Source organism: Coregonus clupeaformis, chromosome 3, assembly GCF_020615455.1.
Source record: "Coregonus clupeaformis isolate EN_2021a chromosome 3, ASM2061545v1, whole genome shotgun sequence".
Classification (NCBI taxonomy): Eukaryota; Metazoa; Chordata; class Actinopteri; order Salmoniformes; family Salmonidae; genus Coregonus; species Coregonus clupeaformis.
The window spans coordinates 39,011,526-39,037,938 of NC_059194.1; the positions used below are offsets into that span (position 1 = coordinate 39,011,526).

The following is a 26,413-nucleotide window of genomic DNA, read 5'->3' on the forward strand; positions in this document are numbered from 1 at the left end:
CAGCGGAGTCACTCACCACCTTCCGGAGACATTTGAAACCCCACCTCTTTAAGGAATACCTGGGATAGGATGAAGTAATCCTTCTACCCCCCCCCCCAAAAAAAATAAAAAATATTGTAAAGTGGTTAACCCACTGGCTGTAGGGTGAATGCACCAATTTGTAAGTCGCTCTGGATAAGAGCGTCTGCTAAATGACTTAAATGTAAAATGTTAACTGACATTTTGACTGTACAACTGTATGACGTCCCCAGGAAATAGCTCACAATCGCTGCAGCCATTGGTCGCTTGTCTGCCTTTCAAACGGCCACGGCAAATTAAGGCAATTTAATTGGATCAGTCTGCTGTCGGTCACCATGCATGCGTCAAAAGGGGCGGGAAGTTTGGTGTTGGAGATTTCTCGACGGCTCCAGTAGCAGATTAATAAACACAATTGATCATTGAGTTCCGCTACCTACAAGATTTCATTTTACTCAGAGTTAACGTATTGTGAAGAAGGGAAATGCTAAATATATGGCTGAGGGAGAACTATACAAGTTATGTAGGTTGATGATCCTCTGAACATGGTAATGTGACTTTCAAGCTAGCATAGCGCGTTCATCAATAACAATTTGATATAACGTTAGCTAGCTAGCTAGCTTGTGTGTTAGCCAGCTGGCTTGATATCCCATCTTCGCGCTAACTCACGTAATAGTTACTAACTAACTAATCATATGTTGATATACTACAAACTAACAAGACGTTATACAATTGTCGACATGGTTTAATTTGGCTAACCAGTCTTGCTAAACAGTTGACTACGCATCAATTTCTTGCTCGAAACCATTAACGTTAGCTCGCTTGCTAGTTTCATTATCAAGTAGCTAGCTAGCGACTATGCATTGTTCCTGTGTAGCTGTGATTTCTTAGCCCATAAAAAAACTACGTCGGTTTAGCCAAAGAGAACCTCGGAAGAATCTTCGCGAGCGTCATTTGCTGGAAATTGAGCCAATAGAAACTTTCACGAGCCTTAACAAATAAGAAATGTATTGCAGTGAATGCTGGTTAACTCAACCAGTGGCTATCTTGGGGGACGTAGCAAACTAACTTCATACATGTCGATGATATTTTTCAGACCCATCAATCAGCATTGGAGTAGCTACCTACGTAGAACGTTGCTTTGCATCACCATGTAGCTTCACATTCTGGTGGCCTGGAACGTTGCAGGCGTATCTGAAGACATCTCGAGCCAGCTAAACGAAAGGACACCAGGATGAGCAAACAAGAGAAGATGGAATTGGACCTCGTAATCCCATCAACACTAGTTCAGAGCGACAGACACCTGAGACGATCCAACAGCGCCCCAATGATAAATGGCCTAAGGTATTTAGAAAATGTATTTAAATGTCAACTTGGTCACTGCTCCTCACAGTATTTCTGACTTGATATGTTGATCTACTTATAAGCTGCATGGCTGTTGCATGTATGACTACTTAATGTGTTGTGAAATGTAACGTTTTTTTTATTGTAGTGCCTTCATTTTCCTGGACCTTGGCAGCAGCTAATGGGGGTTCTATAATAATTACAAATACCTTCTCTGATGTGAGGAGTGTGGACAATTCAGTAATTCAACAGAAAAGCAGCAGAGTTAACAAGGCCACCAGTCTCAAGATTAGGCTGTTGGTAGTATAATGCTGACATTCTGAGCATAGTAGTCTATGACTGTGTTCCAAATGGCATCCTATTCCCTATATAGTCCATAACTTTTGACCAGAGCCCTATGGCACCCTATTCCCTACATAGTGTGCTACTTTGGGACCTGGTAAAAATAAATGCACTATATGTAACCTTTATTTAACTAGTTAAGAACAAATTCTTATTTACAATGACTGCCAAACCCTCCCCTAACCCGGATGACGCTTTGCCAATTGTGCGCCGCCCTATGGGACTCCCGATCACGGCCGTCATTGTATATAGGGATTAGGGTGCCATTGGAGACACCAAAGTGGTGGTGTTAATCTTTCTGTCCTTTTCTAGTGACAATTCCCAGGTTTTCCAGAGAGAGATTCTACGCAGCAGGAGAAACAGCACCACCGTTGTTAACCGCCCTAATATGGTATGGAAATTGGGAGTATTATCAAAATAATATGCATGATACTCTTGCTACGTAATATCTTATAGACTGGTGGGATTCATTTAATTGAGGTTGCTCACCTTCATACACATGCAGGTCCCTTCATCACCCATTCGCGTCCCCAGCACAAGGCTTCATCAGATCAAACGGGTAAGTGAGACTGCAGTGCACACACTCGTCATGGGACCAAGCTATTATTTTAGCTGCTTTGCATTTCAGGCCTTCATCCATAGGGAGTGTCGGTAACTGACAAACATGCTAGATCCATAGGCTGCCTCCCAAATGGCACCCTATTTCCGATATAGTGCACAGAGCTCATGGTTTCCCAGAGCAGACCTATTGGTAGTACTCTCCTACAACTATTTCACTCTTGACTAGACTTGACTGTCAGCCTGTTTGATCCATAGGCGAGATACTGTAATATCACTCACCAACCGAATGTCTATGCTTCTTGTTTGTGGTACTACAGGAGGAGGGTGTGGATGTGATGAACAGAGAGACAGCCCATGAACGGTAAGAGACTCGCATGGATTGGGACCAGTTGGTGCATGATTAGTTTATTGGTCTTGAAGGCATTTATTTATTAACTGCTCACTCGTCGTGTGATAGTATACTATGTCAATAACCGCGGTTGAGTATCATTGGCTCAACCCTTTCAGGAAAAAAGCATGTTCATAGATGTCTGTGTTATCATCACAGGGAGGTTCAAGCAGCCATGCAGATGAGTCAGTCCTGGGAGGAGAGTCTGAGTCTGGTGAGAAATTATGATGCTCCCATGGTAACAATGAATCTGACTATTTCCTCTCCCAAAAATATTAGGCCTACACACTCCACTATTTTGGAGGCTCTCACTACTTCAGCATTCATGTAATTGGGCAGTGCTTTAGTATGTTAGATGACTAAGCCATCATCCCAAGTGGCACCCTATTCCCTACATAGTGCACTGCTTTTGACCAAAGCCTTATGGACTCTGGTCAAAACTAAAGTAGTGCACTAAAGAAAGAATGGGGTGCTATTTGGGGTAGAGACTTTCAGTTTTTGTATTTTGTATGATGGTCTACCTCCACATTGCATATTGTGTCTCTTTTGTAGGGAGTGTGGCCCAATAAGAACATGCTAGAGTAACTGCCATAGAGTTAGCAGGGCCACCAGTCTTAAGAACAGAATCAGGGGGACAGATCTATTGTGGTGAGGGGACAGTTAATGTGTGTCCCTTACATTGTGCAATATTTATGCTCCAAATGCAGACTCCCCTGAGTTCTTTCATGCAAACACTACTGGGATGTGGTGATGCCCCTATTATACTGGGCGGTGACTTTAATCAGATTTCAGACAAAGACCTTGACAGAACCAGCCCTTGCTCCAAATCTGCGCCAAATGTGCAACGACTTAGGGCTGAAGGATATGTGGAGAACTTTGTATTTTTTTCTGTTGCCAGTCATGGCACTTATACCAGAATTGATCATTATTATAATTATTTTAATTTTTTACTTTGCGAAGGATCTTAAGACATTGGACCCAAGCTTTGCTCACTGTAGAGATGGGACCACACTAAGTAAGATTATTCGAGGCAAGTATGAGCTGAGTAAGTTATATACACTGAGTGTACAAAACATTAGGAACATCGTCCTAATATTGAGTTGCACCCCCTTTTGCCCTCAGAACAGCCTCAATTCGTCGGGGCATGGACTGTACAATGTGTTGAAACCGTTCCACAGGGATGCTGGCCCATGTTGACTCCAATGCTTCCCACAGTTGTCAAATTGGCTGGATGTACTTTGGGTGGTGGACCATTCTTGTTACACACAGGAAACTGCTGAGCGTGAAAAACCCAACAGCGTTGCAGTTCAAAGGCACTTAAATCTTTTGTCTTGCCCATTCACCCTCTGAATGGCACACATACACAATCCATGTCTTAATTGTCTCAAGGCTTAAAAATCCTTCTTTAACCTGTCTCCTCCATCTACACTGATTTGAAGTGGATTTAACAGGTGACATCAATAAAGGATCATAGCTTTCACCTTAGACAACCTTATACCAGGGATTTTCAAACTGCAGGCTGTGGCCCCAAAGTACTGCAGGGGGTCCGCTATTTAAGCGGGGGGGTTTATACAGAATACCATTGTGGATACCGTTGTTATGTCTCTGTGTCCCGGATGAAGGAGTTGGAGGTAGTTTCACAAGCCAATGCTAACTAGCATTAGCACAATGACTTGAAGTTTAGCTCAGTTGGTAGAGCATGGCGCTTGCAACGCCAGGGTTGTGGGTTCGATTCCGACGGGGGGCCAGTATGAAAAAAAAAATATGTATGCACTCACTAACTGTAAGTCACTCTGGATAAGAGCATCTGCTAAATGACTAAAATGTAATGTACATTTTTACAGGAACACTTAGCATAAATGGCTTCATTGCCAAAATCTCAATCTATCCCTTTAATATGGAGGAAATTAGTAATTGGAGCTAATTACAGGGTTGTTTTCTGTATAGAAAATTCTTAGGTGAGCCATCTAAGTGGTAATTTTCGGGATTGAAAAACAGTTAGTGTCAACTTAAATGACCAAAACCAGATGGAAGTCATGCAGAAAGATATTGAACTATATACATTTTTAAATAATACCATCTTTGAGAACTAATAATCAAATAAATAAAAGCTAGACAGTCAGAGAATCAAACATTTTAATAAAACGGGGCACATGCCCATTAGATTTTTGTTATGTTTGAGCAGAGGAGCACCACATTAGCCAAGCCAAACTGTAGAATTGCTGAACATTTGCTTTACAACAGCAACATTTTCTCTACGTCACCAAGATACCTTTTTACATTTTTTACATTTTACATTTTAGTCATTTAGCAGACGCTCTTATCCAGAGCGACTTACATGAGCAATTAGGGTTAAGTGCCTTGCTTAAGGGCACATCGACAGATTTTTCACCTAGTCGGCTCGGGGATCAGAACCGGCAACCTTTCGGTTACTGGCACAACGCTCTTACCCACTAAGCTACCTGCCGCCCTTTTTAGCTAACAGACTGTTAGAATTCACACTTCCTCTTTCCAATGAACTGTGGGGAGGTCAAAACAATGAAACGGTCTACCAAATCTATTCATAAAAAAATGTTGATCACTTCTATTTAATTTTTTGCTAACATATGATGGGGGTCGCCGGTTTGCCTATGCGGGGGTCCCTGGGCAAGGAACGTTTGAAAACCCCTAGATTACAGGAGCATCCAACAATTTCCTCGTCCCGGGAGGCTCTGATAAAGTATTTCTACTGTACAAAAATATAAACGCAACAGTGCTAACAGATACCCATAGACACAGATACCCAGTCATTGCATTAACGGTAGTTGGCATTGGCTGGTGAAACTACCTCTTAACTTCCTTCATACGGGACACAGACATAAAAATGGTATCCACGAGTTCATCTGACTCTTGGGAAGTAGATAAAGGATTGCCAAAATCCTAAAGTATCCCTTAAGGGCACTATGACCTGGTATGGGGTCCATTCCTGCAGTGGTCAGCAGGTGTTCTTAAATACCCCAATATTTCTATATCATTAATTATATTCTCCCATCAATGTGTAATCAAAAATATACCAGATTATGAACTGATTAATCAAATTGTCTCCCTTAATTGTGTAAACATTGGTCAATGTACGTGATTTTATTTGTTGCTATGCACCTACATCATTCAGTAGGCCTATTGCCTGTTTTTAGGCTATAGGCCTGCCTACCTCTGGAGGGGACAGGGTGGGTGGGAATAGAGATAGGAAAGTCTGGTTTATGTTAGGCTGTATATGTCTGTATGTATCTTATTTTGTCTTGCCTAAATAAATGAACTATATTCAAATAAAATAACAATCATTCGGTAGTATATTACTCCAACAACCACCTCACTGGTAGGATTTGTATGCTCACCACCACCTTATAGTAGAATGAATGGTGGTACAATACAATTAGATTAATGCTGATTACAGTTTTGCATGTGCTAATCCCCACAGAGTGACAATGACTTTGAGAAATCTGCATCGTCGTCCCCAAAGCGCATCGACTTTGTGCCTGTATCCCCAGCCCCATCCCCTACAAGAGGGATAGGGAAGAAGGTATGTGCATTGTGCATCCACTGCAATTTGTACGGATGCCTAGCAGGTAGGACCATAAATGTATCTCTGGCAGAGAGTCCTGGCTCATAATTATATATTCCCTTCCTCTCCAATGAGCAGCAGTGCTTCTCCCCTTCATTGCAAATTCTGGTGAGCAGCAACGGCCTGTCTCCCAGCCCTATACCTAGCCCAACGCGACGCTTCAGGTGAGTGCTCTGACTAGGGGTAGCTCTGAACACTGACAACTCCCATTCATAGTCATACACCACATTTGCCTACAATGGATGATCAGTATGATTATTTAGTAACTGCTATACATTTTTCTTTATTGTCTGTCTTCTCTTGTCTCTAGCCGGCGGAGCCAGAGCCCCATTAACTGCATCAGGCCCAGCATCCTGGGGCCCATCAAACGTAAAGGTGGGTCTGTATTTTTCAAAAGGTGTTTATTTTTTTATATATATTTTTTATAGATATCTATATCTAGCAAATATATAAACGCAACATTAAATAATTTCAACGATTTGACTGAGTTACAGTTCATATAAGGAAATCGGTCAATTTAAATAAATTCATTCAGCCCTAATCTATAGATTTCGCATGACTGGGCAGGGGTGCAGCCATGGGTGGGCCTGGGAGGGCATAGGCCCACCCACTGGGGAGACAGGCCCAGCCAACCAGAATTAGTTATTACAGACAGAAATACGCCTCAGTTTCATCAGCTGTCCGGGTGGCTGATCTCAGACGATCCCGCAGGTGAAGAAGCCGGATTTGGCGTGGTTACACGTGTTCTGCGGTTGTGTGGCCAGTTGGACGTACTGCCAAATTCTCTAAAACTACATTGGAGGTGGCTTATGGTAGAGAATTTAACATTAAATTATCTGGCAACAGCTCTGGTGGACATTCCTGCAGTCAGCATGCCAATTGCACACTCCCTCAACTTGAGAAATCTGTGGCATTGTGTTGTGACACAACTTCACATTTTAGTGGCCTTTTATTGTCTCCAGCACAAGGTGCACCTGTGTAATGATCATATAGTTTAATCAGCTTCTTGATATGCCACACCTGTCAGGTGTATGGATTATCTTGGCAAAGGAGAAATGCTCAAAATTAGAGCGGGAAAAAACTTTTTGTGTGTATGGAACATTTCTGGATTCTTTTATTTCAGTGCGTGAAACATGGGATCAACACTTTACATGTTGCGTTTATATTTTTGTTCAGTGTTTATATGAGTGTACAAACAAACAGGAGGACACCTCACTGGCAATATGTTGGGACACTCTAAAAGCCTATCTGAGGGGTATAACTATTTTTGTAATATATATATATTTTTTTTGTGGAAGAAGTTAGACTTGGAGAAAGATTTTAAGACATTGTAACTATGCTTTGCTCATTGTAGAGATAGGACCACACTAAGTAAGATTATTCGAGGCAAGTATGAGCTGAATATGTTTTACCACAACAGAATATGCTCTATTTCGACTGAAGCAAGCTTACTCGGAATCTGGAGAGAACCTGAACCGCCTCTTAGCATATACACTGAGGGTACAAAACATTAGGAACATCTTCCTAATATTGAGTTGCGCCCCCTTTTGCCCTCAGAACAGCCTCAATTCGTCAGGGCATGGACTATACAAATGGTTGAAAGCGTTACACAGGGATACTGGCCCATGTTGACTCCAATGCTTCCCACAGTTGTCAAGTTGGCTAGATGTCCTTTTGGGTGGTGGACCATTCTTGTTACACACGGGAAGCTGAGCCTGAAAAACCCAGCAGCGTTGCAGTTCTTGACCCCAAACTGGTGCGCCTGGCACCTACCATACCCCATTCAAAAGCACGTAACTTTTGTCTTTCTCATTCACCCTCTGAATGGCACACATACACAATCCAAGTCTCAATTGTCTCAAGCCTTAAAAATCCTTTAACCTGTCTCCTCCCCTTCATCTACACTGATTTGAAGTGGATTTAACAAGTGACCTCAATAAGGGATCATAGCTTTCACCTGGATTTACCTGGTCAGTCTGTCATGGAAAGAGCAGGTGTTCATAATGTTTTGTGTGTGTGTTTATATATATATATATATATATATATAATATATATTACTACCGCCTCACAAGTCCTCAACTGGCAGCTTCGTTAAATAGTACCCGCCAAAAAACAGTCTCAACAGTGAAGAGGCTGACCTTCTAGGCAGAGTTGCAAAGAAAAAGCCATATCTCAGACTGGCCAATAAAAAGATTAAGATGGGCAAAAGAACACAGACACTGGACTTTTTCTTTGCAACTCTGCCTAGGTCACCACACTCGTGCTTCACGGTTGGGATGGTGTTCTTCGGCTTGCAAGCGACCCCCTTTTTCCTCCAAACATAACAATGGTCATTATGGGTAAACAGTTATATTTTTGTTTCATCAGACCAGCGAACATTTCTCCAAAAAGTACGATCTTTGTCCCCATGTGCAGTTGCCAACCGTAGTCTGGCTTTTTTATGGCGGTTTTGGAGCAGTGGGTTCTTCCTTGCTGAGCAGCCTTTCAGGTTATGTCGATATAGGACTAGTTTTACTGTGGATATAGATACAGTGGGGGAAAAAAGTATTTAGTCAACCACCAATTGTGCAAGTTCTCCCACTTAAAAAGATGAGAGGCCTGTAATTTTCATCATAGGTACACGTCAACTATGACAGACAAAATGAGAAAAAAAAATCCAGAAAATCATATTGTAGGGTTTTTAATGAATTTATTTGCAAATTATGGTGGAAAATAAGTATTTGGTCAATAACAAAAGTTTCTCAATACTTTGTTATATACCCTTTGTTGGCAATGACACAGGTCAAACGTTTTCTGTAAGTCTTCACAAGGTTTTCACACACTGTTGCTGGTATTGTGGCCCATTCCTCCATGCAGATCTCCTCTAGAGCAGTGACGTTTTGGGGCTGTCGCTGGGCAATACGGACTTTCAACTCCCTCCAAAGATTTTCTATGGGGTTGAGATCTGGAGACTGGCTAGGCCACTCCAGGACCTTGAAATGCTTCTTACGAAGCCACTCCTTCGTTGCCCGGGCGGTGTGTTTGGGATCATTGTCATGCTGAAAGACCCAGCCACGTTTCATCTTCAATGCCCTTGCTGATGGAAGGTTTCACTCAAAATCTCACGATACATGGCCCCATTCATTCTTTCCTTTACACGGATCAGTCGTCCTGGTTCCTTTGCAGAAAAACAGCCCCAAAGCATGATGTTTCCACCCCCATGCTTCACAGTAGGTATGGTGTTCTTTGGATGCAACTCAGCATTCTTTGTCCTCCAAACACGACGAGTTGAGTTTTTACCAAAACGTTCTATTTTGGTTTCATCTGACCATATGACATTCTCCCAATCCTCTTCTGGATCATCCAAATGCACTCTAGCAAACTTCAGACGGGCCTGGACATGTACTGGCTTAAGCAGGGGGACACATCTGGCACTGCAGGATTTGAGTCCCTGGCGGCGTAGTGTGTTACTGATGGTAGGCTTTGTTACTTTGGTCCCAGCTCTCTGCAGGTCATTCACTAGGTCCCCCCGTGTGGTTCTGGGATTTTTGCTCACCGTTCTTGTGATCATTTTGACCCCACGGGGTGAGATCTTGCGTGGAGCCCCAGATCGAGGGAGATTATCAGTGGTCTTGTATGTCTTCCATTTCCTAATAATTGCTCCCACAGTTGATTTCTTCAAACCAAGCTGCTTACCTATTGCAGATTCAGTTTTTGCACCAAAGTACGTACAGCTCTAGGAGACAGAACGCGTCTCCTTCCTGAGCGGTATGACGGCTGCATGGTCCCATGGTGTTTATACTTGCATACTATTGTTTGTGCAGATGAATGTGGTACCTTCAGGCCTCCCAAGGATGAACCAGAGTTGTGGAGGTCTACCATTTTTTTTCTGAGGTCTTGGCTGATATCTTTTGATTTTCCCATGATGTCAAGCAAAGAGGCACTACTTGAAGGTAGGCCTTGAAATACATCCACAGGTACACCTCCAATTGACTCAAATTATGTCAATTAGCCTATCAGAAGCTTCTAAAGCCATGACATCATTTTCTGGAATTTTCCAAGCTGTTTAAAGGCACAGTCAACTTAGTGTATGTAAACTTCTGACCCACTGGAATTGTGATATAGTGAATTATAAGTGAAATAATCTGTCTGTAAACAATTGTTGAAAAAATGACTTCTGTCATGTACAAAGTAGATGTCCTAACCGACTTGCCAAAACTATAGTTTGTTAACAAGAAAAATGTGGTTGAAAAACGAGTTTTAATGACTCTAACCTAAGTGTATGTAAACTTACGACTTCAACTGTACAGTGAGGGAAAAAAGTATTTGATCTCCTGCTGATTTTGTACGTTTGCCCACTGACAAAGACATGATCAGTCTATAATTTTAATGGTAGGTTTATTTGAACAGTGAGAGACAGAATAACAACAAAAAAATCCAGAAAAACGCATGTCAAAAATGTTAAAAATTGATTTGCATTTTAATGAGGGAAATGAGTATTTGACCCCTCTGCAAAACATTACTTAGTACTTGGTGGCAAAACCCTTGTTGGCAATCACAGAGGTAAGACGTTTCTTGTAGTTGGCCACCAGGTTTGCACACATCTCAGGAGGGATTTTGTCCCACTCCTCTTTGCAGATCTTCTCCAAGTCATTAAGGTTGAGGCTGACGTTAGGCAACTCGAACCTTCAGCTCCTTCCACAGATTTTCTATGGGATTAAGGTATGGAGACTGGCTAGGCCACTCCAGGATCTTAATGTGCTTCTTCTTAAGCCACTCCTTTGTTGCCTTGGCTGTGTGTTTTGGGTCATTGTCATGCTGGAATACCCATCCACGACCCATTTTCAATGCCCTGGCTGAGGGAAGGAGGTTCTCACCCAAGATTTGACGGTACATGGCCCCGTCCATCGTCCCTTTGATGCGGTGAAGTTGTCCTGTCCCCTTAGCAGAAAAACACCCCCAAAGTAAATGTTTCCATCTCCATGTTTGACGGTGGGGATGGTGTTCTTGGGGTCATAGGCAGCATTCCTCCTCCTCCAAACACGGCGAGTTGAGTTGATGCCAAAGAGCTCGATTTTGGTCTCATCTGACCACAACACTTTCAGCCAGTTCTCCACTGAATCATTCAGATGTTCTTCACGGCGTAGTGTGTTACCAATTGTTTTCTTGGTGACTATAGTCCCAGCTGCCTTGAGATCATTGACAAGATCCTCCCGTGTAGTTCTGGCCTGATTCCTCACCGTTCTCATGATAATTGTAACTCCACGAGGTGAGATCTTGCATGGAGCCCCAGGCCGATGGAGATTGACAGTTATTTTGTGTTTCGTCCATTTGCGAATAATCGCACCAACTGATGTCACCTTCTCACCAAGCTGCTTGGCGGTGGTCTTGTAGCCCATTCCAGCCTTGTGTAGGTCTACAATCTTGTCCCTGACATCCTTGGAGAGCTCTTTGGTCTTGGCCATGGTGGAGAGTTTGGAATCTGATTTGATTGCTTCTGTGGACCGGTGTCTTTTATACAGATAACAAGCTGAGATTAGGAGCACTCCCTTTAAGAGTGTGCTCCTAATCTCAGATCGTTACATGTATAAAAGACACCTGGGAGCCAGAAATCTTTCTGATTGAGAGGGGGTCAAATACTTATTTCCCTCATTAAAATGTAAATCAATTTATAACATTTTTGACATGTGTTTCTTTGATTTTTGTTGTTATTCTGTCTCACTGTTCAAATAAACCTACCATTAAAATTAGACTGATCATTTCTTTGTCAGTGGGCAAACGTACAAAATCAGCAGGGGATCAAATACTTTTTTCCCTCACTGTATGTATGTGTGTGTATATATAACACACACTACATGACCAAACGAATGTGGACACCTTTCCAATTCATCCCAAATATGTTCAATGGGGTTGAGGTCAGGGCTCTGTGCAGGCCAGTCAAGTTCTTCCACACCGATCTCGACAAACCATTTCTGTATGTACCTCGCTTTGTGCACGGGGGCATTGTCATGGTGATCTTAGGCTTGTGTGTGGCTGCTCGGCAATGGAAACCCATTTCGTGAAGCTCCTGACGAACAGTTGTGCTGATTTTGCTTCCAAATGCAGTTTGGAACTCTGTAGTGAGTGTTGCAACCGGGGACAGACAATTTTTTTCATTCTGTGAGCAGTTGTCCGGGGCAGCTCCAGCAGGGCAGAAATTTGACGAACTCACTTGTTGGAAAGGTGGCATCCTATGACGGTGCCATGTTGAAAGTCACTGAGCTCTTCAGTAAGGACATTCTACTGCCAATGTTTGTCTTGTCTATGGCTATTGCATAGCTGATTTTATACACCTCTCAGCAACGGGTGTGGCTGAAAAAGCTGAATCCACTAATTTTGAAGGGGTGTCCACATACTTTTGTGTGTGTGTGTTTTATACAGTGCGTTCAAAAAGTATTCAGGCCGTTTGACTTTTTCCACAATTTGTTACATTACAGCATTATTCTAAAATGGATTAAAATATATTTTGCACTCAATCTAAACTCAATACCCCATAATGACAAAGCGAAAACAGGTTTTTAGAAATGTTAGCAATTTTATTAAAAGTAAGAAACCGATTCCTGATTTACGTAAGACCCTTTCCTATGAGACTTGAAATTGAGCTCAGATGCATCCTGTTTCCATTGATCATCCTTGAGATGTTTCTACAACTTGATTGGAGTCCACCTGTGGTAAATTCAATTAATTGGACATGATTTGGAGAGGCACTCACCTGTCTATATAAGGTCCCACAGTTGACAGTGCATGTCAGAGCAAAAACCAAGCCATACGGTCGAAGGAGTTGTCCGTAGAGCTCCGAGACAGGATTGTGTCGAAGCACAGATCTGGGGAAGGGTACCAAAAAATGTCTGCAGCATTGAAGGTCCCCAACAACACAGTGGCCTCCATCATTCTTAAATGGAAGGAGTTTGGATCCACCAAGACTCTTCCTAGAGCTGGCCGCCCGGCCAAACTGCGCAATCAGGGGAGAAGGGCCTTGGTCAGGGAGGTGACCAACAACCCGATGGTCACTCTGACAGAGCTCCAGAGTTCCTCTGTGGAGATGGGAGAACCTTCCAGAAGGACAACCATCACTGCAGCACTCCACCAATCAGGCCTTTATGGTAGAGTGGCCAGACTGAAGCCACTCCTCACTAAAAGGCACATGACATCCCGCTTGGAGTTTGCCAAAAGGCACTTAAAGGACTCTCAGTCCATGAGAAACAAGATTCGCTGATCTGATGGAACCAAGATTGAACTCTTTGGCCTGAATGCCATGCGTCACGTCTGGAGGAAACCTGGCACCATCTCTATGGTGAAGCATGGTGGTGTCAGCGTTATGCAGTGGGGATGTCTTTCAGCTGCAGGGAAACTAGTCAGGATCGAGGGAAAGATGAACGGGTAAAGTACAGAGATCCTTGATGAAAACCTGCTCCAGAGCGCTCAGGACCTCAGACTGGGGCGAAGATTCACCTTGCAACAGGACAATGACCCTAAGCACACAGCCAAGACAACGCAGGAGTGGCTTTGGGACAAGTCTCTGAATGTCTTTGAGTGGTCCAGCCAGAGCCCGGACTTGAAGCCGATCTAACATCTCTAGAGAGACCTGAAAATAGCTGTGCAGCGACGCTCCCCATCCAACCTGACCGAGCTTGAGAGGATCTGCAGAGAAGAATGGTAGTAACACCCCAAATACAGGCATGCCCAGCTTATAGCATCATACCCAAGAAGACTCGAGGCTGTAATCGCTGCCAAAGGTGCTTCAACAAAGTACTGAGTAAACGGTCTGAATATTTATGTAAATGTGATATTTCAGTTCTTTATTTGTAATGAATTTGCTTTGTCATTATGGGTTATTGTATGTAGATTTATGAGGGGAGGATCAAACGTGTGTGTGTGTGTGTGTGTGTGTGTATATATATACATACATACATACATACATACATACATACAGTGGGGAGAACAAGTATTTGATACACTGCCGATTTTGCAGGTTTTCCTACTTACAAAGCTTGTAGAGGTCTGTAATTTTTATCATAGGTACACTTCAACTGCGAGAGACTGAATCTAAAACAAAAATCCAGAAAATCACATTTTATGGTTTTTAAGTAATTCATTTGCAATTTATTGCATGACATAAGTATTTGATCACCTACCAACCAGTAAGAATTCCGGCTCTCACAGACCTGTTAGTTTTTCTTTAAGAAGCCCTCCTGTTCTCCACTCATTACCTGTATTAACTGCACCTGTTTTAACTCGTTACCTGTATAAAAGACACCTGTTCACACACTCAATCAAACAGACTCCAACCTCTCCACAATGGCCAAGACCAGAGAGCTGTGTAAGGACATCAGGGATAAAATTGTAGACCTGCACAAGGCTGGGATGGGCAACAACTGTTGGCGCAATTATTAGAAAATGGAAGTTCAAGATGACGGTCAATCACCCTCGGTCTGGGGCTCCATGCAATATCTCACCTCGTGGGGCATCAATGATCATGAGGAAGGTGAGGGATCAGCCCAGAACTACACGGCAGGACCTGGTCAATGACCTGAAGAGAGCTGGGACCACAGTCTCAAAGAAAACCATTAGTAACACACTACGCCGTCATGGATTAAAATCCTGCAGTGCACGCAAGGTCCCCCTGCTCAAGCCAGCGCATGTCCAGGCCCGTCTGAAGTTTGCCAATGACCATCTGGATGATCCAGAGGAGGAATGGGAGAAGCTCATGTGGTCTGATGAGACAAAAATAGATATTTGTGGTCTAAACTCCACGTACAACCCCAAGAACACCATCCCAACCGTGAATCATGGCGGTGGAAACATCATTCTTTGGGGATGCTTGTCTGCAAAGGGGACAGGACGACTGCACCGTATTGAGGGGAGGATGGATGGGGCCATGTATCGCGAGATCTTGGCCAACAACCTCCTTCCCTCAGTAAGAGTATTTAAGATGGGTCATTGGCTGGGTCTTCCAGCATGACAACGACCCGAAACTCACAGCCAGGGCAACTAAGGAGTGGCTCCGTAAGAAGCATCTCAAGGTCCTGGAGTGGCCTAGCCAGTCTTCAGACCTGAACACAATAGAAAATCTTTGGAGGGAGCTGAAAGTCTGTATTGCCCAGCGACAGCCCCGAAACCTGAAGGATCTGGAGAAGGTATGGAGGAGTGGGCCAAAATCCCTGCTGCAATGTGTGCAAACCTGGTCAAGACCTACAGGAAACGTATGATCTCTGTAATTGCAAACAAAGGTTTCTGTACCAAATATTAAGTTCTGCTTTTCTGATGTATCAAATACTTATGTCATGCAATAAAATGCAAATTAATTACTTAATCATACAATGTGATTTTCTGGATTTTTGTTTTAGATTTTGTGTCTCACAGTTGAAGTGTACCTATGATAAAAATTACAGACCTTTACATGCTTTGTAAGTAGGAAAACCTGCAAAATCGGCAGTGTATCAAATACTTGTTCTCCCCATTGTACGTACGTACGTACATACATACATACATACATACATACATACATACATACATACATACATACAGTGGGGAAAAAAAGTATTTAGTCAGCCACCAATTGTGCAAGTTCTCCCACTTAAAAAGATGAGAGGCCTGTAATTTTCATCATAGGTACACGTCAACTATGACAGACAAATTGAGAAAAAAAAATCCTGAAAAATCACATTGGAAGAATTTTTTATGAATTTATTTGCAAATTATGGTGGAAAATAAGTATTTGGTCACCTACAAACAAGCAAGATTTTTGGCTCTCACAGACCTGTAACTTCTTCTTTAAGAGGCTCCTCTGTCCTCCACTCGTTACCTGTATTAATGGCACCTGTTTGAACTTGTTATCAGTATAAAATACACCTGTCCACAACCTCAAACAGTCACACTCCAAACTCCACTATGGCCAAGACCAACGAGCTGTCAAAGGACACCAGAAACAAAATTGTAGACCTGCACCAGGCTGGGAAGACTGAATCTGCAATAGGTAAGCAGCTTGGTTTGAAGAAATCAACTGTGGGAGCAATTATTAGGAAATGGAAGACATACAAGACCACTGATAATCTCCCTCGATCTGGGGCTCCACGCAAGATCTCACCCGTGGGGTCAAAATGATCACAAGAACGGTGAGCAAAAATCCCAGAACCACACGGGGGACCTAGTGAATGACCTGCAGAGAGCTGGGACCAAAGTAACAAAGCCTACCATCAGTAACACACTACGCCGCCAGGGACTCAAATCCTGCAGTGCCAGACGTGTCCCCCTGCTTAAGCCAGTGCATGTCCAGGCCCGTCTGAAGTTTGCTAGAGTGCATTTGGATGATCCAGAAGAGGATTGGGAGAATGTCAAATGGTCAGATGAAACCAAAATAGAACTTTTTGGTAAAAACTCAACTCGTCGTGTTTGGAGGACAAAGAATGCTGAGTTGCATCCAAAGAACACCATACCTACTGTGAAGCATGGGGGTGGAAACATCGTGCTTTGGGGCTGTTTTTCTGCAAAGGGACCAGGACGACTGATCCGTGTAAAGGAAAGAATGAATGGGGCCATGTATCGTGAGATTTTGAGTGAAAACCTCCTTCCATCAGCAAGGGCATTGAAGATGAAACGTGGCTGGGTCTTTCAGCATGACAATGATCCCAAACACACCGCCCGGGCAACGAAGGAGTGGCTTCGTAAGAAGCATTTCAAGGTCCTGGAGTGGCCTAGCCAGTCTCCAGATCTCAACCCCATAGAAAATCTTTGGAGGGAGTTGAAAGTCCGTGTTGCCCAGCGACAGCCCCAAAACATCACTGCTCTAGAGGAGATCTGCATGGAGGAATGGGCCACAATACCAGCAACAGTGTGTGAAAACCTTGTGAAGACTTACAAAAAACGTTTGACCTGTGTCATTGCCAACAAAGGGTATATAACAAAGTATTGACCAAATACTTATTTTCCACCATAATTTGCAAATAAATTCATTAAAAATCCTACAATGTGATTTTCTGGATTTTTTTTTCTCAATTTGTCTGTCATAGTTGACGTGTACCTATGATGAAAATGACAGGCCTCTCTCATCTTTTTAAGTGGGAGAACTTGCACAATTGGTGGCTGACTAAATACTTGTTTTCCCCTCTGTACATACATACAGTCGTGGTCAAAAGTTTTGAGAATGACACAAGTATTGGTCTTCACAAAGTTTGCTGCTTCAGTGTTTTTAGATATTTTTGTCAGATGTTACTATGGTATACTGAAGTATAATTACAAGCATTCCATAAGTGTCAAATGCTTTTATTGACAATTACATTAAGTTTATGCAAAGAGTCAATATTTGCAGTGTTGACCCTTCTTTTTCAAGACCTCTGCAATCCGCCCTGGTATGCTGTCAATTAACTTCTGGGCCACATCCTGACAGCCCATTCTTGCATAATCAATGCTTGGAGTTTGTCAGAATTTGTGGATTTTTGTTTGTCCACCCGCCACTTGAGGATTGACCACGAGTTCTAAATGGGATTAAGGTCTGGGGAGTTTCCTGGGCATGGACCCAACATTTCAATGTTTTCTTCCCCGAGCCACTTAGTTATCACTTTTGCTTTATGGCAAGGTGCTCCATCATGCTGGAAAAGGCACCGCTTGCCATGCGGTAGCAGAGAGAACAGTCTATGACTAGGGTGGCTGGAGTCTTTGACAATTTTGAGGACCTTCCTCTGACACCGCCTGGTATAGAGGTCCTGGATGGCAGGAAGCTTGGCCCCAGTGATGTACTGGGCCGTACGCACTACCCTCTGTAGTGCCTTTTGGTCGGAGGCCGAGCAGTTGCCATACCAGGCGGTGATGCAACCAGTCAGGATGCTCTCGATGGTGCAGCTGCAACTTTTTAAGGATCTGAGGACCCATGCCAAATCTTTTCAGTCTCCTGAGGGGGAATAGGCTTTGTCGTGCCCTCTTCACGACTGTCTTGGTGTGTTTGGACCATGATAGTTCGTTGGGTGATGTGGACACCAAAGAACTTGAAGCTCTCAACCTGTTCCACTACAGCCCCCTGAGGGGCCCCGTGTTGAGGATCAGCGTGGCAGATGTGTTGTTACCTACCCTTACCAACTGGGGGCGGCCCGTCAGGAAGTCCAGGATCCAGTTGCAGAGGGAGGTCTTTAGTCCCAGGGTCCTTAGCTTAGTGATAAGCTTTGAGGGCACTGGTGTTGAACGCTGAGCTGTAGTCAATGAATAGCATTCTCATGTAGGTGTTCCTCTTGTCCAGGTGGGAGAGGGCAGTGTGGAGTGCAATAGAGATTGCATCATCTGTGGATCTGTTGGGGCGGTATGCAAATTGGAGTGGGTCTAGGGTTTCTGGGATAATGGTGTTGATGTGAGCCATGACCAGCCTTTCAAAGCACTTCAATGCTACAGACGTCAGTGCTACGGGTCAGTAGTCATTGAGGCAGGTTCTTAGTGTCCTTGAGCACAGGGACTATGGTGGTCTGCTAGAAACATGTTGGTATTACAGACTCAGTCAGGGACATGTTGAAAATGTCAGTGAAGACACTTGCCAGTTGGTCAGCACATGCTCGGAGTACACGTCCTGGTAATCCTTCTGGCCCTGCGGCCTTGTGAATGTTGACCTGCTTAAAAGTCTTACTCACATCGGCTACGGAGAGCGTGATCACATAGTCATCCGTAACAGCTGGTGCTCTCTTGCATGCTTCAGTGTTGCTTGCCTCGAAGCGAGCATAGAAGTGATTTAGCTCTTCTGGTAGGCTTGTGTCACTGGGCAGCTCGCGGCTGTGCTTCCCTTTGTTGTGTGTAATAGTTTTCAAGCCATGCCACATCCGACGAGCGTCAGAGATGGTGTAGTACGATTCAATCTTAGTCCTGTATTGACTCTTTGCCTGTTTGATGGTTCGTCGGAGGGCATAGCAGGAATTCTTCTAAGCGTCCGGGTTAGAGTCCCGCTCCTTGAAAGCGGCAGCTCTACCCTTTAGCTCAGTGCGGATGTTGCCTGTAATCCATGGCTTCTGGTTGGGGTATGTACGTACGGTCACTGTGGGGACGACGTCATCGATGCACTTATTGATGAAGCCAGTGACTGATGTGGTGTACTCCTCAATGCTATTTGAAGAATCCCGGAACATGTTCCAGTCTGTGCTAGCAAAACAGTCCTGTAGCTTAGCATCTGCGTCATCTGACCACTTTTTTATTAACCAAGTCACCTGTGCTTCCTGCTTTAGTTTTTGCTTATAAGCAGGAATCAGGAGGATATAGTTATGGTCAGATTTGCCAAATGGAGGGTGAGGGAGAGCTTTGTATGCGTCTCTGTGTGTGGAGTAAAGGTGGTCTAGAGTTTTTTTTTCCCCCTCTGGTTGTACATTTAACATGCTGGTAGAAATTAGGTAGAACGGATTTAAGTTTCCCTGCATTAAAGTCCCCGGCCATTAGGAGCGCTGCCTCTGGATGAGCGTTTTCCTGCTTAGTTATGGCCTTATACAGCTCATTGAGTGCAATCTTAATGCCAGCATTGGTTTGTGGTGGTAAATAGACAGCTATGAAAAATATAGATGAAAACTCTCTTGGTAAATTATCATAAGATACTCTACCTCAGGCGAGCAAAACCTAGAGACTTCCTTAGTATTTGATTTTGTGCTCCAGCTGTTTACAAATATACACAGACCGCCACCCCTTGTCTTACCGGAGTCAACCGTTCTATCCTGCCGATGTAGCGTATAGCCCGCTAGCTGTATGTTGTCCATGTCGTCGTCCAGCCACGACTCAGTGAAACATAAGATATTACGTTTTTCAATGTCCCGTTGGTAGGATAACCGTACTCTTAGGTCATCTAATTTATTTTCCAATGATTAAAGATTGGCTAATAGGATTGATGGAAGAGGCAGTTTACTCGCTCGACGTCGGATCCTTACAAGGCATTCTCTCAACCAGCTTCACCTGGAATGCTTTTCCAACAGTTTTGAAGGAGTTCCAACATATGCTGAGCACTTGTTGGCTGCTTTTCCTTCACAGAGATTGACCTCATCACTACTTGTATTTATGAGCGGTATTGGCATGTTGAATGCACCGGGCTGTTTGTTTGAACTACTGGCGCACAGCTCGGTCACCCATGCATACCCCACAAGACATGCCACCAGAGGTCTCTTCCAAGTCCAGAACAGACTATGTGAGGCGCACAGTACTACATAGAGCCATGACTACATGGAACTCTATTCCACATCAAGTAACTGATGCAAGTAGTAACATTTAATTTAAAAAACAGATTAAAAAAACACCTTATGGAACAGTGGGGACTGTGAAGCAACACAAAAATAGGCGCAGACACAGCCATACACACACACGATAACATACGCACTATACACACACATGCACATGGATTTTGTACTGTAGATATGTGGTAGTGGTGGATTAGGGGCCTGAGGACACACAGTGTGTTGTGAATGTGTTGTAATGTTTTTAAAATAGTATGAACTGCCTTAATTTTGCTGGACCCCAGGAAGAGTAGCTGCTGCCTTGGTAGCAGCTAATGGGGATCCATAATAAATACAAAAATACAAATCCTCTGCGGTCCGACTCATCCCAAACCATCTCAATTGGGTTGAGGTCGGGGGATTGTGGGGGCCAGGTCATCTGATGCAGCACTCCATCACTCTCCTTCTTGGTCAAATAGCCATTACACAGCCTGGTTGGTCATTGTGCTGTTGAAAAACAAATGATAGTCCCACTAATCCCAAACCAGATGGGATGGCGTATTGCAGTAGAATGCTGTGGTAGCCATGCTGGTTAAGTGTGCCTTGAATTCTAAATAAATCACAGACAGTGTCACCAGCAGAGCACCCCCACACCATAACACCACCTCCTCCATGCTTTACGGTGGGAAATACATATGCAGAGATCAGCCGTTCACCCACACCGCGTCTCACAAAGACACAGTGGTTGGAACCAAAAGACTCCCAAGTCTAATGTCCATTGCTTGTGTTTCTTGGCCCAAGTAGGTCTCTTCTTCTTATTGGTGTCTTTTTAGTAGTGGTTTCTTTGCAGCAATTTGACCATGAATGCCTGATTCACACAGTCCCCTCTGAAGAGTTGATGTTGAGATGTGTCTGTGACTTGAACTCAGAAATTGCAGCCCAAATAAATGTTTCAGAGGCTGGTAACTCTAATGAACTCATCCTCTGCAGCAGGGGTAACTTGTCTCCCGAGTGGCGCAGTGGTCTAAGGCACTGCATGGCAGTGCTAGCTGTGCCACTAGAGATCATGGTTCGAATCCAGGCTCTGTCGTAGCCGGCCGCGACCGGGAGACCCATGGGGTGGCGCACAAGTCGTCCAGGGTAGGGGAGGGAATGGCCGTCAGGGACGTAGCTCAGTTTGTATAGCATGGCGTTTGCAACGCCAGGGTTGTGGGTTCGATTCCCACAGGGGGCCAGTATGAAAAATAATGTATGCACTCACTAACTGTAAGTTGCTCTGAATAAGAGCGTCTGCTAAATAACTAAAAAATTTAACTCTGGGTCTTCCATTCCTGTGGCGGTCCTCATGAGAGCCAGTTTCATCATAGCGCTTGATGGTTTTTGCGACTGCACTTGAAGAAACGTTCAAAGTCCTTGAAATGTTCCGTATTGACTGACCTTCATGTCTTAAAGTATTGATAGACTGTCGTTTCTCTTTGCTTATTTGAGCTGTTCTTGACATAATATTGACTTGGTCTTTTACCAAATAGGGCTATCTTTTGTATACCCCCCTACCTTGTCACAACACAACTGATTGGCTCAAACGCATTAAGGAAAGAAATTCCACAAATTAACTTTTAAGAAGGCACACCTGTTAATTGAAATGCATTCCAGGTGACTACCTCATGAAGCTGTTTGAGAAAATGCCAAGTTTGCAAAGCTGTCATCAAGGCGGCTATTTGAAATATATTTAGATTTGTTTAACACTTTTTTTTGGTTACTTCATGATTTCATATGTGTTATTTTATAGTTTTGATGTCTTCACTATTATTCTACAATGTAGAAAATAGTAAAAATAAAGAAAAACCCTTGAATGGTTGTGTGTGTGTGTGTGTGTGTGTGTGTGTATGAGAGTAAAAATATAAACGCAACATGTAAATTCCTGGTTTCATGAGCTGAAATAAACGATCCCAGAAATGTTCCATACGCACAAAAAGCTTATTTCTCACAAATCTGTTTACATTCCTGTTAATGTTAATTTCTCCTTTGCCAAGATAATCCATCCACCTGACAGTTGTGGCAAATCAAGAAGCTGATTAAACAGCATGATCATTACACAGTTGCACCTTGTGCTGGGGACAATAAAAAGCCACTTTAAAATGTGCAGTTTTGTCACACAACACAATGCCACAGATGTCTCACGTTTTGAGGGAGCGTGCAATTGGCATCCTAACTGCAGGAATGTCCGCCAGAGAATTGAATGGGGGGGGGTTCTGAGGAGTATTTCTGTCTCTAATTAAGCCCTTTTGTTGAGAAACTCATTCTGATTGGCGGGCTTGGCTGCCAAGTGGGTGGCCTATGCCCTACAAGGTCCACCCATGGCTGCACCCCTGCCCAGTCAGGTGAAATCCATCGATTAGGGAATAATGAATCTATTTCAATTGACTAATTTCCTTATGAACTGTAATTCAGTAAAGTCTTTGAAATTGTTGCATTTTTATATTTTTGTTCTGTGTATGTGTGTATACTAGAGCCACTTCACCTGCCCCTTTTAACTGTTTGAACTAAGTTTTAACTCCTGTTTGGTGGTATAGGTGGAAGAGGGCATTTTGTGTGAGGTGTTTATGTCCTATGGATATGTTAGTTCTCTCTTGATGAATGTTTGTGCCTCCCCTTCTCTAGGGGAGATGATGGAGATGGAGAGCCAGCCAAAGAGGCTCTTCCATGGGACCACCACCATGCTGTCCTCTGACGTGCTCTTGCCCCAAGTCCAACGGCCAGACTTCAACTCCTGGTGAGTGTTCCTCAATCTTCATAAAAGCCACTGCATGTTTAGACTATTTAGTTCACAAGTTGAACAGTTTCAGTCCCCTCTCTGCCATTAGGCTAAACCGTGCACCTTCATATGATGAGCAGAATCACAATGCGACCAACTGTCATTGAATATCTAACAGTTTGCTATGGTTTGCTTGCTGAAATGAGTCTTCTCCACTCACCAGCCTCTGTACGCCAGATGTGCTAGATGGCAGCCTCAGCAGTGTGGGTTCTTCCACTGGCTCGCCAGCCAAGATGGAGGGAGTCTCTGAGTGTCCATCCTCCAGCAACTCTCCCTTCACCCCCCTCCAAGACCACTCCCCAAAATAAACAAGGGAATATGAGACTCTAAACAAGGGTGAAGATGAGGCACATAAGTCACCTTGGCTGTATGAGTTTCCTTCAGACCCACCCTTCCCTCCCCATCACTTTTCTTTAGTTAATGTGGGATTCCCTTCCCATGCTGTTTGCTAGGGGAGGAGAATAGGCGTGTGTTTGCATTGAAAGGAAACCAAAGCCCTGGATGTGTACTGTGTGGACGCACCATGCTGTAGTAGGCCCTAGTAAGAGTAGGGGGTGATTGTGGATGCTATGAGCACCAGCTGCTAGATATATATCCTTTACATGGTGCTGCTTAGCACCACAGAACTGCCACGTCGTTAACCCTGCATCACATCACCATGTCAGCTCCCAGCCGCACACTGGAGGGACTCCGAATACTGGATGGAAAATGACTGCCAGGATATGGAGAAAGACCCCCACTAAGTCTGTCTGTTTTCCTTTTTGTTTTTGGAAAAAATCTCCAGGCCTTTTGGTGTATATGCACAAAATTGGCCGCAGACATTGTATGAATGAAAGGATTTAACTTATTGTTTTTCCCGCTTTATATAATTTTGTAAGTATGTACATAATTGTCAATGTAGTATTATTATTATTAGTTGTATAGGTTTGTGATTGGCTGTGAGGTTAGTACGGGCACAGGGCTTCAACAGCGAACGGACAATTCCCTCTAAACAGAGCAGATTAGACATGTATATTTCCTTACTACTCTTCCAGGGGTGCGAATATGGTGGTTCTCTACTCGTCCTTGTACTGTAAGAGAAGGAAATAGTTATCCTCAGTAGTACTTAGATGTGGGGGATCAATGAACTGTCATTCTGGTTGATGCTCTACCTTTTGGTAGCCCTTAATCAAGTCCATCTCTGGCATGCCGCAACTATAGTTGCCAGTGAGTTGGGTAATGCCATGTCATGTCCACCCATCGTCCCTGCAGATTGTACTAGGAGGGGAACAGCGCAAGAGGGGGCCGTCAGGATTGGAACACTACAGACTCAAATCTCTGAATCCGGTGTCTTTGCCTGGACATGCAGCCAAATTCGTTTTCAATTCAGAACCTTTTTTATTAAGTTGTTTTCATGTTTGTTGGAGCCATTTGTTATGTAAATTGACATTTTTATTTTTATTTTTTGCCTACATAATTGCATTTGTTGATACTAAACATTAGAATAGCGCATCCTATTCTCCCTTTTTACCCTGAAATGAAATCAATAGAATGGTTTAGGATGAGCACACTGATGTAGTGGACAGAACAAAATCACGCCATTCTATTTAAAAAGGGACTCTGTGTTATGTGTCCATGTACTGTGGTCAACATTTGGCATAGCTTTTAGTGCAAAATGTTTCACTGGATTTGTTGTTTATGAATAAAATTTGCAATTAACATTCGTAAGCAATACCAACGATTGAACAGGGGAACTGTAAAGGCAAAGTTCTGGTATTTGTTTTTCTCTGAAAATCCAGTTGTACACTGATTCACATGCATTTTTAGACCATTGTAAAACATTTGGGCTGACGTAATTTCAGTTCAACCTGTTAGAATGGTCTCTTAAATTGATTTATTAGTTATTTTCCCAACATACAAGGTATGCTAACTTACAAAGGGAGTGTGAAACTCCACTGTCATATACAAGCAAGAGTGATTGTAGTAAGTCATTGATTAATTTGTTCTGAAATGATTAATGAAACATTGCAGTTTCGAATACTGAATGTATTTTTCTTTGACCGGCTTGTCATTTTTCTAAATAAACAATCAGGTTGGCTTGTCCTGCTGTCAACATGATTGATGTGATTTATTTTTGTCCAAGATGTTTTATTTTGTGCTGTTCATCTTTCAATGTCCGGAATATGTCTAAGGCATGAGATGGACAGAGTAAATAAAAAGTGTATATATACGTGATGGGAGGGTGGTAGACTTGTTAGACCACTTGCCAACCCTTTGCTTGTGTCCCTCACTGGACTGACACATTTCCACTGTGATCCTTTCATATCAGACATCTGAACAGGAGAGGGTAAATACATTTGTTCAATATTTCCATTCAATGACTGGTGTTCTGCTTTGTTGTTGATAGACTTGTTAAATGTCGAAGTCATGTCTTTTTTGGGGGGCCTCTTAATAAAGCATCAGATTGACAATTTGTCAGAAGAGGAGTGGTTTCTGCCCATCTCTTCATAATGCATTTGATGGCCTTGTAGCGAAGTCCCAAGCCACCTGTGGATTCATCACAGTGCATTCGGAAAGTATTCAGACCGCTTCACTTTGACATTTTGTTATGTTACAGCCTTATTCTACAATTGATTAAATTGTTTTTTTTCTCCCCTCATCAATCTACCCCATAATGACAAAGCGAAAACAGGTTTGTAGAATTTATAGCAAATGTATAAAAAATTAACAGAAATACCTTATTTACATAAGTATTCAGACCCTTTGCTATGCGACTCGAAATTGAGCTCAGGTGCATCCTGTTTCCATTGATCATCCTTGAGATGTTTCTACAATTTGATTGGAGTCCACCTGTGGTAAATTCAATTGATTGGACATGATTTTGAAAGGCACACACCTGTCTATATAAGGTCCCACAGTTGACAGTGCATGTCAGAGCAAAAACCAAGCCCTAAGGTCGAAGGAATTGTGTCAAGGCACAGATCTGGAAATGGGTACCAAAAAATGTCTGCAGCATTGAAGGTCCCAAAGAACACAGTGGCCTCCATCATTCTAAAATGGAAGAAGTTTGGAACCACAGACTCTTCCTAGAGCTGGCCGCCCGGCCAAACTGAGCAATCAGGAGAGAAGGGCCCTGGTCAGGGAGGTGACCAAGAACCCGATGGTCACTCTGACAGAACTCCAGAGTT

At 43.3% G+C, this 26,413-nt stretch overlaps 1 protein-coding gene across 3 annotated transcripts; it reads left to right on the forward strand.

The window, feature by feature from the left end:
• Positions 1-378: 378 nt before the first annotated feature.
• LOC121545122 (P2R1A-PPP2R2A-interacting phosphatase regulator 1) lies at positions 379-25,698 on the forward strand. Of its 3 annotated transcripts, none has more exons than XM_041855530.2 (11): positions 379-563; positions 1,112-1,359; positions 2,014-2,092; positions 2,207-2,260; positions 2,580-2,623; positions 2,810-2,888; positions 6,108-6,209; positions 6,330-6,415; positions 6,562-6,626; positions 23,093-23,204; positions 23,410-25,698. In XM_041855530.2, exons 2-11 carry the CDS (start codon positions 1,250-1,252, stop codon positions 23,552-23,554), a joined length of 876 nt encoding a protein of 291 aa, XP_041711464.1. In that variant the 5' UTR covers positions 379-563; positions 1,112-1,249; the 3' UTR covers positions 23,555-25,698. The 3 variants fall into 3 exon arrangements, with proteins under 3 accessions (XP_041711464.1, XP_041711482.1, XP_041711474.1); XM_041855548.2 differs by having other exon boundaries at positions 2,810-2,864; XM_041855540.2 differs by having other exon boundaries at positions 379-538.
• The last annotated feature ends 715 nt before the right edge of the window (positions 25,699-26,413 follow it).